We start from the raw sequence: 20,903 nt of genomic DNA, 5'->3' as shown, positions 1-20,903 counted from the left end.
TTTAGCCTACCTGGATGTTTACCCCTTGCTCATAGGAGCAGGTTTATAGGGTTAGTTGCTATATAATGTATAGCGCTCATTTGAAGCAGTGTGCGATGCTGTGCTCCTATCAGTCTGTTGCACTGCTTGCTGATTTTTCTGGTAACTCCTGGCATGTGCTACTTGAGGTATAATAACTATGGTATTTAGAAGACTGCTAAATCCAATAGTAGCCATTATATTATTCACCTATCATGCTTGGTGAGTTTAATTCATTTTGAGTGACTTTCTAGTGTGAAAATGTTAAAGCTGCAATGGGATTGAGCTGTGCTTGCTGCTAGGTAAAGTTGGTTTGTGTTTTTGTGGATGAGTGTTTCTCAAGAGTGGCCTTGCAGCTATAGGTAGTGATGGCTTTAGTGCTGCTGTGGCACACGAGCTCCATAAAGACAGGACTCTCAAACTTCTGTCAGCCAACAGTGGCTGCGTTTCCCCTCCCTGATGTGGCTGTGCTAGCGTGGGTTTTTCTCATGCAACTGCAGGGGGAGCCCTGGTTGGAATTTGTTTCCTTTTCCATTTGATTTTGCCTTCTTCCCTAAATTAGTTGCTTCTAATTGCTGAATTTCCCTCTAGCTGAGGCAGCAGCTGCACCAGACAGATGAGTCTCAAGAAGGACAAAGTGTTGGCTCCTGTTCAGCTGAGCCAGACTCAATGCAAGGTTCTTCTGGCACCTTCTGTGTTACTGAGGCGTAATGAATCTTGGAGTTTCCGAAGACATTTGTAACAGCGTTAAAACCTCGGGTTTTGGATAAGAGCTTTGTTTAGAAATACTGTTGAAAAATTTGTGATGATATAAAGGAATAATAGCTATTAGAGGGCAGATCTCACTGAACTTGCTTGTTAGATAGTGCTTGTTCAGGAATATGCTGTGGAAGCTGTAAGCTCAGCTCGTACAAATCAGCCCATCTGACAAAATTCTGGAGGTGCAGTGATTAGTGCCTGTGAAAGATGTGTTTTTCTCGTTTCAGAGTTAACTTTTACAGTGTGTGCAGCATTTAAAGACAGGGCAGGGTGTTTGACATGTCTGCTGTGTGTCCAAAGCACTGTTAAGTTACATGGTGAGCTAACAAAATGAATACATGTTTAGCTTCTGAGAGGAGTGCATTCTGTTCCTAAATAGCAGGCCTCTCTTTGCTTTTGGGAACTTACAAGCATCCAAATTCAACTACCTTTAATGGCCAAGGTCTGTTAGACTTCATTTGTACCAAAGTTTAGAGTGGAGTCCCCAAACTCTGCTGATTTAAACCAAAAGTAAGGAAACAACACAACAAAACACACTGCAGCTGACTTCAGCAGAACTGGCCTGATTGACACCAGATAGGGATCAGTAGATTTATGTGAATTTGGCACCTTAAGTATTTTATAACTATGAGGGAGAGGTAGCAGATAGATGATGCCTCTGGCATGTATTACTTGCCTTAAGGTTTCAGGAATTTTGAGTAGGAATCGTTGCTTTCCAGTATGGTCCAGTCTAGTATAATTTTTCTTGCCCTGAATGTGACTTTTTAAATTGCAGCAATGCAATTTAAAATGCAGCAATACTTCATCCTTTTTTTTTTTTTTTTTTTTCAATCATCACTCCAATTTCCCAGATCCTGCAGTGTAGAAACACAGATGAATAGATACTTGTGCTATAGAACCCCCTCCAAGTGCAAGCTGAGGATGCTATTCCTGGTTTAATTGAGAAAGGGTGGGATTGCTCCAGTTCTACTCCTTTAAGCCAGGGAATTCGATGTGACAAATTGGCCATGTGCTATATTGTATTAGCCCATAAATTGTTTCTGCCATGCCTGTCAGTGCCCTGAATGTGTTCCAGTGAAATAGTTACAGTAAAAATTTGAACAAATATTAGAATGAAAAGTCTTTTTGTCTGTCAAACTGCAGATGAACAGAAAGGTGTGATTCTTTTTGCCATAATGATTCACCATAATTACTTGATGAGTCCTCCTTTTGGGAACTGGAGATGAAGTGATCCCTTGTTTAACAGCTGACCAGTTAAAAAGCAGCTCTGCAGAAAAGGGTCCCAGCAGACAAGAAGTTAACAGGAGGTAGCAGTGTGCCTATGTGGCCAAGGCAGCCAGCTGTGTGCTGGGCTGTTTTACCAAGAGCATGGCTTGCTGCTTGGCGACAGGAATTTTCATTTTTTGACACATAAGACTGAATCTGTCCACCTTTGGGCTCCCAGTATAAGAAGGATGCTGGCATAGTGGAGCAAGTCTCATGGAGGGCTGGTCAGGGGCTGGAATGCGAGGAGCTGGAGCGCATGTCATAGGAATAGAGGCTGGGAGAGCTGAGTGCATTCAGAAGGTTAAGGGAGGTCTTACTGCTGGCTTCAACTCTGTATTGGAAGGAAATGGAGAAATTAAAACCAGATTCTTGAAGGCACACAGTGATAGGATGAGAAGCAATAGATACAAGTATGAATGTGGGAAGTTCTGATTAAATGTATTTTTTAAAATGTATTTTTTACCATGAGGATGGTGGTCAAATATTGGAACAAATGCCCAAAGAAGTTGTGGCATCACCTATCCTTGTAGATGCTTGAAACTTGGCTGGATGAAGTAGTTTGATGTAGTTTGACTTGCTTTAAGGGGAGGGCTGAACTAGATGACTTGTGGAGATCCCTTCCAAACTAAACTGTTTTATGGTGGTACAGAAAATAAGGAGCTAATTGAAGAAAGCAGGTATGCTTCCTAAAGAGAAATAATCAGGATCAGTTGCTGAAATAATGCTATTGATAAGTCTTCTACCCTCTTATTTATGAATGATGCTTTGATGCTTTTTTTTTTTTTTTTGGCCTTTTTTTCTGGTGTACAGAATGGCTTTGCTCCTAAACTTGAGGAAGGTGTTTCCCCTTTAGGTTTTCCCCCTGTTGGCGATCTGCAGTGCCCATGCAATAGTAGTGTTCAGGCAGTATATCCCTTGGTCACCTCTGAGTTGTATGGTCTTCCTGCCCTCTTTTTTTTTTTTTTTTTTTTTTTTTATTTGGAGAGTATATTTTGCATTAACAAGAGAGATAAGATAAATTCATTTTGGCTTCAGTGTTATTAAAGACTCAGATACAAATAATCAGCTCTAATTTAATCTCAGCACCCAGGCTTTTGTAGTACTGAAAACTTTTATTAGGTTTCTATAATTGTGTTAAAAGCCATACCCTCAGGCTAACGCTGAAGCAAGAGAAACTGCCAAGCTCTGTGCAAGACAGTACTGACCTGATAGTCTTGCAAGGGAACTTGGGCTTGCTCTTTGCCAGTCTTTTAATGGTCTGTGCTCTGCATCAGTCTCCTCAACAGTCAGGGGCTTGGTGCTGCTGTTCCTAGTTGAGTGCTCTCTGCATCACTTTGGTTCTGGCCCAACAAAAACTAATCTTCAGGCTCCTGGAGTGTTCATCCAAGAAGATACTTGAGTAGGGAATCCAAGGAGTGTGGTTACAGCTGAGATGTCTGCACTCCTAGAGATTTTTGGAGATTTTGATCCTTGTGATTCCTTTGTGCAAAGAGGCAGACCTGACAGCTGCGCTTCAAATACTTTGGATGCAGGTCTAAGCCTCGCAAGGGGCTTTCAAACAAAACCTGGGAGGACTGGTGCAAGGAAAAATGCTCTGAAGAACAGGTTGGCATTGCAGGGGCCGAGTAACACAACCCTTCTGTTCTTGCCCCCGCGCTGTAAAACGTCTTAGTCACTCAGGAGTCTGCACTATCATTTCACACGTGCTCCGAGCTGCCAACTCAGAAAAGTGGTCCTTTCCCAACCCCTGCTTCCTTCTGACAGAACAAACATATGCTCGTGGGGTGAGCGACATCAGGGAACTGCTCCAAGTTAAAATTAGCCTGGCCAAGAAGCTAATTTCAACCTGGGCCAGCTTCTCTGGCACAGGAGAGCAGGAGAGCGTGCCCAGCCGGTGACGAGCGCGCAGGCCTCCCACTGCTGCTTTCAGCCGCCTGCCAGCCTCTGCTGGCGCGAGTTGGTCCTGTCCTTCTGGGACCTCAGGGTAACGCGGGTGGTCGTTGCTCCTATTTCTAATCTTGCATCAGAAACTGAAACAAGTCCTCCTCCAAAATGGTATCTTGAGTCAGCCCTGTCTTCCATAACTGTTTATTTTGTGAACTGCAATCAGAATCTAAATTCATTGAAATATTTCACTTTGGCTTTGACGTTTTTGCTGTGAATTAGCTGCACTTTCCAAAGAGTTGTTACACACTGGAAGCAATGTTTTTGGGTCAAATATGATGTCAAGCAGGTCAGTGTTTTGACTTTTTCGGCATGTAAGATTTATTGATTTGTTGGCCTGGAGCTGGCCCTGAATGGTGATTGTTTGGATGCTTTCCTATGGCTTTTTCAGTATGTCTGGTGAACCCTGCTACTTATTTCTTCATCATTGTCAACTGCACGTGCCATCTTACTGTGCATTAACCTACACAGCCAGATGGCGACGATTAACGCAGTATAATTGCTCATCAATGTTCGTGTCCTATGGCTCAGTTCTGTGGTGTCCTGAGTGAAATTTTACAGAGGAACGCATCATTTTGGAGAGTCAGGGCTGTTTGTGTCCAATTGACTTAAAGCCAGGGGTCCCCTGGGGGCCAGAGGGCCAGGGCCTAGCAGGTCTTCAGGCGGCCGCGGGCCCCATCGGAGGGGAGCTCTGTGGATGGTGAGCCAGGGCCACTGGGAGAGGGCGATTGCTGCCCCACAGCCATGAAGGGACAGCAGAGAGGCCGCTGGAGGTGCAGGCAGCTGTGGCTGAAGCCTACCAGGCCCCACGGCCCTGACCTGCCTGCCGCCATTTTCAGTGTGAGGTGAGGGGAAGGGAGCGCCTGAGTAGCACTGTTGTGACATCTCTTGCTAGGGAGTTCTTACATTGGTTTACTGAGAAATATGTTGGAAATAGCTTCTTTTTAATGTGGTGTGGCTTTCTTGGCTCTTTTTTTTTCCCCACCCCTCTGTTTTTAGATTTTCTCTCTAAACTGAAGTCATTTTTTTTTTCTTTTTTTTTTTTCCATTTAAAACATATATTACATGAAGCATGAGAGTGCATTTATCGATATTTTTTAGCAGCTTGTTTCTAGAACTTGATGATACCTGCAGATACGGTGGAGTGTGGCAAATGGAGCCTAAATGTCCATCACAACTCCTTGCAACATAGGCTTCCTAATCAAGGGCATTGAACTTAACTGAAACACATACAAAGATGAAATAAAAAAAAAAAAAAAAAATAGAACCAAAATATTCTTCAAAAGAAATAAGAATTTTTCTAATAGACTTTAAACTTTTTCTGTAACTTCAAGAGGGAATAACTGCAGTGCCTTTGCTAAATACAGGCAGACCATATCTTGCTTTCAGAAATTCTAAGGTAAGTGTTAGGTAGGTGAAGGTCTGTCTGTACATGGCTAAGTTTAGAGATGATCATTTTAGGTGAATACCTGTTGACTTTCAGTACTACTTAGGCTCAGAAGTTGAAATAGCAGTCCATGACTTGCCGGCTGTATATAGCTCTGGGTCTCTGTAAATGTGGCTTGATAGTTTCTTACCTCTGGCCTTACGTAGCTACATTCAGGCTACATTTGTTTGTTTGTTTGTTTTGTTTTCACTATTTCTTTTTTGTAAATCTGATTTAGTCAGGAGCTAAGGCCACCAAGTTGCCATAGCTTTTGGAAGGTGCTAATGCTTTTTAACTTTTTTTTTTTTTTTTTTTTTTTGAGCTGCTTAGTAGTCTACAGGTTTTTGAGAGGCTTCTACTGTAGGAGGCGAATAGGTGGTTTCTTGAGACGCTACATAGGTACATATTGGATCCTAATCTAAAGGCATGTTTTTCACTCAGATGTTAAAGGTCTGCTCTTAGCAGAAGTTTTACAGTGGAGATGTTGCCCCTTTGAATGTGCGTCTTCAGTAATTCTCCTGTGTCCTCATGTTCTATTTAAGTATTTTTATGCTTTGTGTTTCATTTATTTTTTTTAATGTGGTTGTTACGTTGACATTAAGAAGCATTATTTATTTTTAAGGTGCAACTCAGAATATTTTCTAATTCTTGTGTTTCTTTTTGTTCCCCTTCTTATAATAGAGTCAGATTTACAGATCTGTCAGCATAGAGCACCAACATGCTGCACCAAGAAAATGGAAGAAAGCTACCAGGCAGCTGTTCGAAGAGAGAGATATCAGAGTATCCAGGCAATGAATTTTGAACTGAATTACATGATTGTTGGTTATGTCACAGCTTTTCAAGGTAGGAACTTTCGAGGTACTCAAGTCCTATGATAAGTGTTTTGTAAGGACATCCTATGCAAACAAAGGAAAAGCTCTTTTGTTCTTCATTTCCATTGCATTGCATACAGTAGTTGTTGTCTTCTTGTTTACTTCCCTGCTCTTTAATGATCCTGCCTTTGGAAAAAGGTGAGGGCACTTAGTCTTGACTGTTATTTTAAGTATCTGCCTAAATCTAATTAGGAATAGATTAGCCTTTGTTCCTGAGATCATATTTAAAATGATTGTCACAGATTTTTCAAGGCATTTCCAAATGTCATTTAAGTGCCTGACGGCTGTTTGTGCCTTTTAATACCTGCTTGTGTTGCCAAACCATTTAAGGGTGTGGAAAGTTAAATCAAAATGTGGTTGTTGAAACTGAAGAATAGGTGGTCTAACAGATGCGTCAAATGAAAATACAACTCTTTTCCTTTTAAAATGTTTAATTGCCCCATAGGTCACGTGAAGAGTGACCAGTTTTCAAGTTGAATGTGCATGCACGAAAGATCCTGGACTGAAAGTCTGTTCTTATAACTCTTGCTCTTCTCAAAGCTACCTTCTAACATGTTGTTACAGGGTCTACAGAGTTTATTCATACAGATAGTTATTGTATTATTAAAGGGAGGGAAATGGTTATGTAGGTTTGTGCACTATAAAGTATTAAGCACTTGAGATTTTTCTCCAGAAAGGCTTTTAAGCGTAGGCTATGTGAACTTTAAATATATGAGAGTTGATTGATTAAATCAGTCATTGAGTGTCAGTCATTGAATTCAGCTGTTGACTTATGTGGACCTAACTATGTGCTTAATTTTAACTGACTGCTTTGCTATATTTAGTGCTGAGTACCTTCATGGAATGGGTTTTGAAAACAAGCCAATAGTTACTAAAATATGAAGTGCTGAGGTCTATATGATTAAAGCTGTTGTTACAAGGCAGTTATTTTATCAAGTAGTAGCTTTTTTTTGTCTAGTTTCATCCATTTGAGTGAAAATACTATAAATAAAAAAGTGATTGACAGTTAATAAGAGCATATTATCTAAACTTGACAGTCAGATGCTAGAAGTCATAGAGATACATAAATACAAGGCAAAAAAAAAAATTCTGCTTTTGGTTGTTTGCTTCTTCCCTCAGTTCTGTGGGTGAAACACTTCATTTTGGTTTATTTTACAGTTAGTTTTTGAAAATATTTTAGTATTGCCGATGATTTGAAATTTTAGTTAGAGCACACTTGCTCCAGGCAGTGCTCTGCACTTTGGAGGAGTGCTGTAGTAAAAGGATGTCTGTGTTGGAAAAGGGTGATTGTGTTGGCATTGTTAAATGCCAATGAGTTATTCAAGCAATCTTTCAGTATCATGACAGAATAAAGATAAGGTCAGAATAGATTAACCTACCAGCCCCTGTAGGTCAAGCTGGTAGCTTTATTGTCCTGATGAAGCTTTTTGATGAAATGAAAGTATAGTTAGACATTTAAACACAATCGAAGTTTACAAGTGCTCCTTAGAAGTGGGTAAATAGTTTGCTTGTAGCTTGTTATGGCTAGCCTTCTGTCTACATTAGGTGGGAATACTCAGAAATGTAACTTTGCTCTCCTGGGAGCTGCCGCCTTCTTTGTTTCTGTCCTAGGTGTAAGTGAAAAGCCTCCTTATCTATCTTATGCTGTATAAACATTCTGCTGCTACCCGTAACACTGTGTGAGATATTCACTGAGAGGACAATATTTGCATAGAGTTAACTCTGTCCTTTTGGTCTGTTTTGGTTTGTTGCTATTTTGAGTGATAGTGTGGAAGTGTTTAAAAGCGTATTTAAAGTCTTAAAAAAAAACCTCTCAGGTGCCTTTCAGATTTCATATTTCTTGCAGCAATGGGAACTGGCTCAGACTTGCAAAAAATAGCATTTTTTTTTCATTTGTATGCTGTGGTGTTCACTTGTGCAGTTGTCATGCACCATTTACTTCCTTTTATATATATATATATATACACATACACACATTTTTATTACTGTTAGCATAGTCAAAGCAAAGCAGTAGTTAGTCAGGCTGTCTACTGCTGAGGAAAATAAATCTTAAAAGCTTTTTATGCACTTTTAGCAGACAATACTGTTAATATTATACCCATACTGATGGAATCACTTTCAAGACTAATATGATACAAGAATTAGATTTTGAGTCCAACTTTGTAGTGGTGCGAATTAAATTTCAATGAGAAGACAGTGCAGATTTTTTGGAGAGAGAATGTTTCTGAAGACAAAAGATGTTTGCTTCTAAGGGCCTGCAATTAGATATTAATGGGAATGAGCATTCTTGTGTGAGTAGGAGTTTTAATATGGCTTCAAATATTCCCTCTGCAGTGCCTGGGTACTGCAGTATCAGCTTGTGGACATCTCAGACTGAAGAAAATTATTATTATTATTATTATTACTGAGAGAGTTATTTAAATACTTTTTGCCCACAGCTGAAATAAGACAATTTTCACAGGTGTCAGAGTTAGATGTGCAAAATAATTAGTCTGTAAGACTTGATTAAGTATACCACAGCTGTGGGCAGGCTTGTTATGTTTGGGCTTATGCCTGTTCCATACATATGGTCAGCCTTACAACTGCAGTTTAATCCTGCTATTTTTCCCCCTTTAAAGTCTTCGATATTAGCAAGCCAGTACTTGTTCAGACACTTCATAAATCAGCCTTCTGCTTGGGTGATTTTTGCTTGAACTCCTGTGTCCTGTTGCTGTTGCACCTAATTTGGGTAGGAAGAGGGTCATTGGCATCATCTGCAGGTTGTAAAAATCCTCTCCCCATCAGTACCAGGACAGAAGGAGGGGAGAGAGGTGTGAATGAAGGAGTCAGCTGGATGCCTGGGAAGTATGTCATCAGAATCAGCTCCTGGAAAATCACACCAGTTACCAGTGTTACCAGTCCTTCCAGTGTTTGGGATGTGGAATGTAACCAGGCCTCAGGGGGAGGATTTCATGGAAAGCTGCTGGATTCACTCTCTTAATGTTTTGTTCCATGGTATAGCCTAAAACTCATAACCATGGTATTAGTCTGCAGATGTGTTACTAATACCTCTGTGCTCCAAATGGACTCAGAGGCAAGTGGATGGGACTTGTAAGCATTCCAAGCTGTAATGGGAGCAGCATAAGAGAGGTGAAAGTGGCTGTTGTAATGGCCCCTTTAAGTCACCCACTGGCTCTTCACAGGTGGTTTTGTTTTGGGTGCATTTTGGAGTGGGTTAGTTGGTCCCATCTGAAAATACACCAACCTTTCTCTGTCCTTGATCCTATGCCTGCAGCCTTGAAGTGTCCAGTGGAACCATTTAAGTGAATGACCAAACAGGATGCTTTGATTTTGTAACTCACTTTCCCCTGACAACCAGAATGTCCTCCTTTGAAATGGCTTTTTTTTTTTTTTTTTTTTTTTCATCCTAACCTTTTTTAGGCTTGCATATAAACCTAGTACTTTAGCTTAGATTCATGTTTCTGTGAGGTGATGGAACGTGTTACTGGTACTGATGTCCTTCTATTCCCAGTTGTTCCTGCCCCCTCCCTGCCTCACCAGTTCCCTGATGCAGTCTCTGCTCTCCTCGGGGACAGTTCCGAACAAGGCAACTTTGATTTATTGTTTGAGGATTAGAAGTGGTGTGGGTGTGCTGGCTGAAAGTTGCTGTCAGAAGAGGTATCAATAGTCTGGCAGGAAAGCTTTGTTGTTGGCAGACAGAAGAGAGAAACCTGCCCTCCCTTTTCTGTGTCTTTTATGGAGTGCTAACAGGTGTTCTGTTAAGGACACACAAAAAGCTTGGATCTGCTCCTGTCATTTTAGGCTGAGGCTAATTTGAGGTAATGAGAATCCAAACACTGGTAATTTATTTGTTCTGCTGATGGGCTCTGCAGAGAGACAGAGCAGGATTCTTTGAAACCCATACCACATTTCAGTCACCAAGTTATCAGAGATGGAGAGAAAAGCTTTGAGCTTGTCAGCTTCAAAAAAGAAATTACTATTTATTTGCTGTACTTCTTACATTTAGAGCAGGCAACGGGAATTGTTCAATGATGGCCTCTAAAGGGAAATCTTTCACGAATAAGAGTGTGTTAGTCATAAAGCAATACTTCTGTGTGTTGTTCCTCCAAAATAGCATTAATTTGTCCTTTAGTTGGTAGGGTCAGGTGTTCCCATATCCTCTCACCTACTGGAGGGTAGATCAGCTTTGTAGCATTCTGCTCCTCTCCCTCCTAACTGGGAAGGGGTGGGGAGAAGCTTCAGTTGTGTTCTTTATATTGAATAGGGAGATGCTAGTTGGGAAAGGTCTTTCTTGCTATTGTTAATAGCAGGAGTTGCTGCAGTGACATTGCTGTTGCTAACAGGTTGTTTTGCCCTGTTACCATCTGATCCCTGCTGGCAACTGGGAAAGATGTGAATGGCATGGGGCAGCGTGGAGGACTGGTGGTAGCAGGGATGGACCCTGGGACTCCTGGTTCTCAAAAAATAAATGCCTTAAAGCTAATGTCCAGTCAATCCAAAAAGTTCTCAAGTGCAAAGTTCCTGATCCAGCAGCATCTCTGCTAAGTGGGAGAGGTCTGCTGCCTTCCGTAGGTCTTGGGACAGATGCTGGTACTGGCGATGAGTACTGTCTTGTCCATCTGACATGAATGTTCCCAGAAGTGAGTACACAGGCACACAGAGACATACGGAGTCAAACATTTGACATTTTAATTCCTTGAGTTGCAACATTGCTGACATATGTTTTCACTGAATCTTAGAAATATCAGCTTGAAATATAGTGGCTGATTAATGGTGTTGATGTACAATGAAATTTACAAAACGAAGACTTGGCTAGAGAAGTGCACTCTGGTTTCTAGTTAATTACTATATGAAGAGTAGTCACAATAATGGAAATGGATGCAGTCCAAAATCAAAGAGCTATTTGAAAAAAAAAAAAAAAAAGCCAACCATCACCAACAAGTACCCACCAAGCATCACCAGCAATGCCTGTGGTGTGCTTTATTTACTGTTGGATTACAGAAATTGATAAGTGTTGTGTTTTTTTTATTAGTATTTTTTTGTAATCCTGTAGCTCTTGGTCTTTTATTCAAGCAAATTGTCACCCGCCCCTTTCTGCTTTTATAACCCTGCTAAGTAGAGTTTTGTACTCCTATGACCTTTGAGCTGAAAGCGGGACAAGATGTATAATTTTGTTGTGGCTCATTGCAAAAAACGACTCCCTACAGAGAGAGAGATGAGAGAGGCTACATTAGAGTATTTCTGTCTGCCTTCTGTATCTGTTCGTTCCTGTTCTTAGTCCAGTGGAGCAAGCGATTTGTGTTTCCTTGCTGGAATGACAGCCTATTTTATGTTTGTAGCCTAAGGGAGGCCAGAATATTCCTTCTTAGTTGTAGGCTTGCATGTGCAAGCTGTGGAGGCGTGTAGACAACTCCTTTCTGTCTTGTGTGGGGCTCTGGGTGGGTGAAAACTATATTCATATGACGAATTGCAACCTTTTTTTTGGCTGGTGCTGTTCTAATTGAAACAAACTTAGCTTTTTATATGGTACTTCCTGCCTGTAGATATTCAAGCACTTTTCAGAAGGACCTCACTGTTGCTGTGTCAGTGCCAGAGATGGATAAAGCGAGGGGCACTGGGGAGAGAAGATGTTCCTAGGGTGACACAAGACCATAGGCATGTCCAAGAGTGACCTCAAGTTATCTTAGTGATCTCTTCTGATTTCTTAAACAGGAAGAAAAAAAAAAAAAAGTAATGATTTCTAGAGGCCTTGGTGGGGTAGGTAATTTTTGGCTGACTGTAATCTCCTGAGGTGTTCCCTGGAAGAGCGAGATGCTAGTTTTGTCCTTGATGTTGGCACAGTTGGATGACTTTGCTCTGACTGCGGGCCAGGTCAGTGTAAGGGAGCAGGGTAGTATGTGGAAGGGGCATTCTGCATCTAACGTTTGGTGATCAGATTGCTTCTCCTTTGTATTTAGGTATTACCTGAATGGCCATAAATCCAGGATGCTTAGCATGCTGTCAGTTCGTAGAAGGGAATTCCCCAGGTTTGCGATCCATTGTAAAACGGTTTGTTGTGGGTGCAGGCAATGAACAGTTGGGTAGGAGAACCAGAGCCCATTAGAAATGAATAGCCCGTGTAGCCAAGAAGCTTGCATGCAACAGTAGAGAAGCATCACTTCTATGGGAGACTGTCTTCTGGTTATAAGACCATCCTGATTTTTGTCCTCTTTCTTGGTGCCATCTCAATTGAAATGTCAGTAAATGCCATGTATTTCACCATGCGTACCCTCGCATTGGGTGAGGCTGTAGGGCCACCTAAGAGATTCCTTCAGCAGCAGGATAGACAAGAAATACGAACGTTTTTGTACCAACTGTTCCTTGGTGAATGGTAATTTAAGAGTTTTGAGCTGAGGCTGAAATGCAGCCATCACAGTTGTGTAATTATCCATTGTGGGGTCCCCTATCCTTTAATCCCTCTCTTTAAACAAGTTCTCTTTTGACTACCACAGAAAAATGGCAATATTGACAACATGCTGACCACAATTTCAGTATGCATCAGGCTACTAGCTTTAAGCATGCTGCATGTTAATTCCCTTGTGCCATTTAATTCTTAAGTTTTATTGTTAAAAATGTATTATTCCCAGTATAATCACTTGTCTTCTGTATGCCACTTACGGCTTTAGTGCCCAAGATTTTGCTAAGACTTATGTCTTTGTCAGCGTATGGGGTGAGAGAAGGGGGTGTTGAGTTCTTTTCTGGTAAGTGTCCTTTTCTCAGCAAAATTTAAAAATAAGTTTGCAATACACAGTACTCCCTAGTGCTCTCACCTTTATCTTTGGAACATAGAAAATTAAATCTTTGAGATGTGCCAGGGACTGTAAATAAATATTAGCATTATATTGTGAATGGTGGTTATTGAACTCACTATGCAGATTGTGTACAGTTGACCTCTATTTTTTCAGAAGTTGTGTATGCTTTGGTCAAGGATCTAGATTTAGAGTGACATTTTTATGTTACAGATTACAAGAGAATTAAAGTTTTTCTTACATGGTCTCTTGTATTATTTTATTTTTCATTTTAAAAGAAATTGGAATCAGTGTGCTGATCTACTATACATAATTGATTTACGGGATGCGCTTTACTTCTGTATACGTATATGTTGAAAATTAAATGTGAAAACAAACTAAGAAAATAGGCTTTCACCTTTAAGAAGTTTTTCTGTAGTGCATATTAAACATAAAATGAATGCGTGCAGAAGTTTATCCCAGACTTTCACGTTCTCTAAGACTTCCTACATGCCTTTTGATTTTTTCCTATACTGTTTCATCTCCCATAGTAGGTATTCAGAAAACTAAGTATCCTTTTTTTTTTTTTTTTTCTCACTATTTTTTGCTATTATGAGGTTAGCTGAAGTCTAAATTATATCAGTGTACGCGCATGTCTTAAAAAATTTCTTCATCTGGATGCCGAATGTTAAGGATTTGCAGTGAATGTGAGGTGGGATTTTTTTTTTTTCTTGTGAATGGTAAAAGGGAGGCCTCTTTAAAGCAGGTGTGTTTTCACAATTTAATTTTTTACCATATGCATCAGGACCACTCCTGCAGTAAGGCCTTCCGAACAGTGACTACAAAACTTTCTCTTCAGTATGGTGTTTTTGCTAGCAGTTCAGGAAAAATAGTTGCCCTTTTTTGATTCTTAATTGAGAAAAAGTTTATCAGGCCCAGAGCAACACTTGCAGTCAGCTGGGTAGGTGACATCCTGAAAGTTGGATATTTAATATGCAAAACCAGCTTGTTATGAAAATGCACATAAAAATAAAATTTGCTTACACCAACAATAGTCACTAATTTCTGCTTTTCGTATGATGTCTCAAGTTCCTTTCTGGGGAAATAGCTTTGTCGTTTGTGGGATAAGAGACCTTTCTCCTTTTCCTAGATGAGCCACACGTGTTTTGTGATTCTAGATCCCTCTCCGGCTGCATTGAGGCATCCAGAGCAGAGAGGGTTAATGATGTTCAATGCTTTGAACTAGAGGCGGAGGACAAATGCTAAAATACTTAGTTCAATGCCAAGAAGTGGTGAAAACATGTAGGTTAGAGATTACTAGGAACAAAGCTGCAAAACTCAAACTTACATGGCTATCGTATCATATGGCTTTGATTTGTGTGCCCAGCCATGTCTACGAACATAAGGTAACAGGTAGGAAAGGCACGAAGAAATCAGTGAGGATGATCAAAGGTACACAGCAGCTGTCATGAGTTAAGTTTTAAATGGAGGAGAATTTTTTTAGCCTGAAAGAAATGGACTGTTGAAGAGGATTTAGTACTTTTCTCTGCTACTGAGTGCATGGTGAAGATAAAAACATATTAATTGTTTATTCTCTCCTCTAGTACAAAACCTTTCTTTACTACACGAAAAAAAAAGTGGCTGAAATGTGAGCTGGCAGATTCAGAGCAAACAGAAGGGGATACTTTTTTAAGTGATGCAAGTTATAAGAAAAATGTAGTTCAGAAAGGGAGAAGGTACGATGACTTCTTAGCATGAAAAGAACAGCTCTGTCTTAGAAAGCAGCTGAGCTACATACCTTTAGAACATGAATTAGTATACTTTTATTTTCTATGTTTCTGTCATATTTTAATACTGTCAAAATCTACCATTGGCCACCGTTGGAGATAGCATAGGGTTATAGGAATCTGGAGTCTAACCTAGGTCCTTTTCCTGACAGTTCTTACTAAAGGCATGTTATTATAAAGTCACATGAAATGTGAAAAGTTGAGTAATTTGCCCTGTAGTAGGGAGAGTATGTCATTTTATCAAAATACAGTTGTCAGCAAAAGTTCAGCACAACTAAAACATTTTGGTTGTGACCAAACTGTCTGTTGTTTTTCTTGTCATTCAGATTGAGCCCCACCATTTGCCTGTAATTTATATTTTCTAATGGATCATCTACAAGCTTTCCGTCCCTTTATCATTACATTCTTACCGTGTTCTGCAAGAGAAGTCTTGCAAATTCAAACACTATTGAAATACTGATTTTCTTCTTCTGCACACTGCTAGAATCTTGCCAACACTCCTCGTATTTGCATATTAATGATGGTATCGTCTTTAAGATGCAGAATGCCATGCTACTTGTGCCTATTCAGAATCCTGCTGAAAAGATCATTTTCCTAGTCAAACATTCTCTTTTTCTGGTACTGCTACCCTCCTGCATCTAAAATGTGCCTTTCCTCTTGTACTTCTCAGTGCAGCCCATAATGCTTATCACTTGTGATTTGTGATCTAAATGTCAGTTACTGTCACAGGGCAGTAATGCAAGCCTTTTTTTCATTCACTTACTATAAAAATTTAATGGCGTCTTTCTGTTTTATCCAATGCTGCCTTCCATGTTGGAGAAGCATGCCCTGCAAAGATCATCTGGAGCTGCATTGTCTTGCTTTAAATGTCATCCTTAAAGCTCTCCTTAAGGTCAAGATAAACAAAATGCTTGTAAAAAAAAGGTCAACCCAAAATATGCTCAACCCACTGCCTGTTATGCTGACTGGTTTTGTCAAGCTCTTGTCCCTCTTTATCTTTCCTCCCTGGTGTATGTCTATCAGGTGTTGTTTGTCTTTACTTTCATTGGCAGCTCTGAGAAGGGGCACCATGTTTTATCCTGACTCTCTGCAGTACCTGTGATCCCAGTGTTTTGTTCTCGCACCCTTAAGTGCGTAATAATGCAAATAACTTCTGGCTTCAGAACTTTTAGTGTTTTTCTGATTACATCCTACCTCCACACCACCATCCCTTGCCTTGTTGTTTGGGCAGCTTGTTAGGAAGATGAAATCACTAGTTTTTAAAAACACAGGAAAAATCAAAGGGGAAAATAATGTGAGAGAATAATGGAGGAGATTGCCCTCTTTCAACAGAAAAAATCAGATCATTTCAGTTTGCTTTCAAAATAGCAAATTCAAATGAAAATTTTAATGAAAACCTAGGAAGAACAGTTAAAATTCTAGCCTTGGATTGTAAATCCCTCTCTTACAAGCTCTATCAAGTAACAAAGATCATGTCCACAGAAGTCTTTTATAGGATAACAAAAAACTATTGGCTATGTTGCATGTAATGGATTTTTTCTTAAACATACTAAAACTTTATATAGAGTCTTATTTATGACACTGATATATATAAATCAGCAAAGGACAGTGATGCTGTGGAGTTGCTAGCCTAGCAAGTAGTTCTTTGTTGTAGGAATTCTGCAGGTTGAACCCAGGCTTGCTTTGTGAAATAGCTTGCAGTTGTTCTCCAAGAACAAAGTACGCAGAACAGCGCTAGAGGGAAGCGGATGGGTTTATTAGTCCTGCCAGAAACATGACTGGTGATTGTTTTTGATTGGTTCCTACTGTTATATTACTTTGACCATTAAGCAAAAGTGTTTTATTGTTTCTATATCTTTGTTGTCTTCTAGAAGAGATTTATATGTATGCTGTATAGAATTGTTTGGTCCAAGCTTTGAAAGGGTGGTGTAATTCCTTGTGAAGTGGTGAGAGAAATGCTGTTTAAATACATCTTAAAGGAAACAACAAATCTGGGCAAGACATCATCTATTTAGCCTTTATAATCATCACGTAAACTTAGTTCCTGAGGGCATCTGGCATTTGCTGTCATCTGATATGAAGAATGTAAGTGATTTGGGGTAGGGATGGTCTCTTCATTATCTATTTATAACTGTTCTTTATGCGCTGTGGGCGGCACATACTGGTACTAGAACAAGAGATCCAGTGAACACTCACATGATGTGTGTATTCATCTCATGGCTGTGTCCATATTTCACCTGTGTATTGTCATAATTATCTTTTTCTTCCTCTTCGTTCTTTCTAGTACCTTGTCAGGCTGTTAACCGTATCTGCAGAGTACAAAAGCATGGTGATAGTGTAACTTAATAAATCAATGATAAAGTAGTCCAGATAGAATGAAAACATAGTTTGGAGAGAAAGTGTTCAATCTTTAAAAGAAAATGATGAAAAACCTGCAAAAAGTGAGCTAATGGGACTGGGCACTTGACTATATGGGGACACTTTCCTACTACAGTTGCTGTGGTGAGGGCAGTATTTTTCTAACAGTATTTCTGAAATCTCATTTAGTGTCATCATTCTTCAGGAGGTACTTTATTCACAACCATCTTGTGAAATTTCACAGTCACCTGAACTAGAAAGTGTGTGTTTTTTCTCCCTTTATTTTTTCTCTTTTGTTGTGACATAGCATTTCCATAAAGGTAGTTTCGGCTCTGTCTCTAGTTACAAGTCCCCTGTACCAGTGTCTCCATTGCTGAGTGTGTGAGTACTCCAGTAAATCTCAAGTTCTGAAGTTCTCTGTGCTACCAAGTCCATGCTGCCACTTCCTAAGTTAGTCTGACGTTTTGTGAAGAAAGTGCTTGAATGCCTGAGAAGAAATCTGTTCTGATGTTTTTTGAATAGGAGCATTAGTGTATGAAGACAGTTTCTGCCAAAACAAACAAACAAAAAACCCACTGACTGTTCTTCAGTATATTTGGGAATTTAATTTTCATTATAATTCAGCTTTCAATTACACATCCCTTCGTCAGGCATTGGAATGGGTTGGCCAGAGAAGTGGTAGAGTCATTGTCCCTGGGGTGTTCAAGGAAAAGTTGGACGTGGTGCTTAGGGACGTGGTTTAGTGGGTGACGTTGGTGGAAGGGGGATGATTGAACCAGGTGATCTTGAAGGCCTTTTTCCAACCGTAATGATTCTGTGATTCTCCTGAAGATTGGTTAAATTTTTTGTTGCTATTGTCTTATTGGTCCTCTTATTGTGAAATTGAAAACAGGGAGGCCGTTCTTTCAGGCCATTTTTAGATGCAGAACTGCAGATGTTTGTGCAGTATGTACTGTAACATTGAAACTGGTAGCCAAACCAATAAAAATAGGAGAAGAAAGTTGGACATAATGAATCAAATGCAAAAAGTGTATGGGAAATTCTCACTGTTGTATTTTCAGACTTGGAAAAGAAAATGAGAGAGACTTACAAGATGAAACGAGCAAATATCTCAAAGCAAGTACATTCAGGAGAAAACACTAGTCACACCTCAGGTCCGTGCACCAGTAATGACAGCATGGCGTTTGTTTGCAGTGGGCTCTCTTCTTCCAAGTATAGACTCCCAGTGGATGAAAATAATTTTACTCAGAACAGAATCAAATTTTCAGATAAAATGCAATTAGGAAATACATTCTAATTCTCTTCTGGTCTTATTTTAAGAGGCAAGTTTAGGATGTCTCAGATTCTGAATTCAAAGAAAAACCTTTCAGAAGAATCTTTGTTATGCAGATACATTTTGTTAATTTTAGAGCAATTTGTTTATATGCCTTTCAGTAATACTACATAACAGAATATATTACTGATCTAAACTGTTAGGAATGTATATTGTACAAAGAAAGGATATATTTTTTTTCTTCCAGTTATCAACAGAAAATGAGTTACTGCTGTTGCTGTCACATGTGGTATTTTATTTATGGGCTAGGACCTCACTGTGCTGTATACAAAATGTAAGAAACTGTGCCAGTCCCAAGATTACAGTGCTCCTGTAACATGAGAGAGAGCAGAAGAACATGGACAGATGGAGGGTGCGGAAAAGCTATAGGGTCATGCTTCCCAGTTTGAGAGAAAGACTGAGTACTTACAAGCACATTTGTGGTGTTGTGCCTTTTAGATCAGATTTCAGAGTTTCTGTACTTTGTTTAAGTTCAAAATTTTCTTGTCAGAATTTTGTGACTCTGGAATGTCATGACTTCTCAATTTGTTCACCAGTTGTGGGCATTGTGGCTGAAGAGGATAGGCTTGAGGTCACTTAAGTTTAAAAAGAAGTGTGCTCGATTTTAGGTGAGTTTGTTCGTGTGGGCATTTATCTTTAGACAAAAATAATTTCAAAAATGTTTAGAATTGTAGCAATCTTGGAAAGAAAGGGAAGGAAAATTGTTTATATACTTGCTTTGTGATTGTATGCTTGCATGTTTTAGCTGCTCACAGCAAGGATTGAGAAACGAATAGTTGAGTAGTTGTCATCTTTTCACCTCTGTGTTACTTTGGTTTTCCCCTTTGGTTCCTTATGCTTTTCCATTAATTGTCTACCCTGAGGAAAAAAAGACGAAAAATAATGTAGATGCAGAGTAGGGAGTTCCTGGTTGAAAGTTGTTTCCCTGACTTAACTGCTGCTCCACTGATAGTTTAGGATCATCAGGATCACTGGTTTGCAGTTGGACAATTGACAGCCATCTCCTTCTGTCTTCTACACCCTCCTCATCGCATGGGTATTGAAGCTGCTTTGGAACAGTTCATGGACCAGTCATTTGTAGCCTGGTGTGATGTGTTAGGCTGATATTTATAAGGTCACCTAGAAAAATAGTGTGAAGGTAGACTGGTGTGCTGTAACGGTGAAGAGAAACCTGGTACAACCCATGCTATGTGAATCTGATTCTCTGTAAAGCTTATTCTTCTGTCTGCCCTGCAGTCACAGTGGCTGCTCATCATCTATGTGCAAAAATATCCATGAAGTGGTATGTGCAATACATCTGATTTGAAGCTAGCATGGAGTCCTTGTCCTGTGCCACCTTTATGGACATCTATTTAGATTTTATTTCTACATTTCTTGCCATGCATCTGGAGTATAAATATTTTTAGTGTAGTTATCTGAATATGCCCTTTCATTTGTTATTTCATTGGGAATTGGGGTTTACTCAAATACTCAATCCATAGTTTTCACCTTCTTTGCAGAAAGCTTAAGGCAGTTTCTATGAAATCAGATGGCTTAGATTTAAGAAAACCGTGAGTTTATAAATATCACCCGCTGCATGCTTCCTATTCATTGTATCAGGGAGATGATTAGCTACTGCCACTAGCTAGCAGCTTCCCATTGACCCTGTAACTGTTCTTCAGATTCTGCATGGAGCTCTTGCTTTTGGTTTAAATCAGAATACTATTGATCTGCAAGTTCTTATTGATCTTCTGTAAGATAGCTTGATCTCTATGCCACCAGCACCGTTTCTGTTGAAAGGAGGAATTCTTCTGTCTGCCTTTGCAGTTGAACTTCCTGTCTGAATAGAGGGCAGAGTTGCTACGGTAGCCATGTGAGCTGCTCATTAGCATTTCCTGTTAAACTTAGAACCAAATGTAGGTGTTCCACTAGACATCTGGTAAATGTGCACGAGCACAAGACATTTTAACACCTGCTTATAATTCCCTCTTTTGTACTTAACAACGCTGTACCTGCTAGTGTTGAAATCCGGTTGTATGGCTGTGTCACAGGAGAGCAGGGTTTAAGAGGAATTGAAGCTTGGCTGAATAAAGCAGATGTATGCTTTCAGTTAGAGTAGGGTGTGAATTCTAACCACTTCACTCCTGTGTGTATGTTCTAGGATGAGAATGCTTTATTTTGAATTACTGACTGGAGATACTATTCAAGTCACCTTTGTAATGCACCACTGCATCAAACATTTAACACTGCTTCCAAAAACAAAAAACAACCTCAAAGCAACACCAGGTTGATACAGGAGGCTTTGGGATGTTTTTTATGACAGCAGTGAATTAATGCATGCCTGCTTTGACAGTCAATAAGAAAAAATGGGCTATCTGCAAACTTGAGCAATAA

General features: G+C 39.8%; 1 protein-coding gene across 1 annotated transcript in view; it reads left to right on the top strand.

Moving 5' to 3' along the window:
* The window catches only part of LOC311212585 (glypican-5-like), a 368,484-nt gene that overhangs the window by 16,247 nt on the left and 331,334 nt on the right, over nucleotides 1-20,903 (top strand). The window contains exon 2 of the mRNA XM_084292068.1: nucleotides 6,095-6,256. Coding sequence (XP_084148194.1) covers nucleotides 6,095-6,256 — 162 coding nt within the window. The remainder of the gene's footprint in view (nucleotides 1-6,094; nucleotides 6,257-20,903) is intronic.

Source organism: Netta rufina (assembly GCF_964035555.1).
Source record: "Netta rufina genome assembly, chromosome: 9".
NCBI classification, from domain to species: domain Eukaryota; kingdom Metazoa; phylum Chordata; class Aves; order Anseriformes; family Anatidae; genus Netta; species Netta rufina.
The sequence above is the reverse complement of the archived record's forward strand: the minus strand, read 5'-3'. Positions and strand labels throughout refer to the sequence as shown.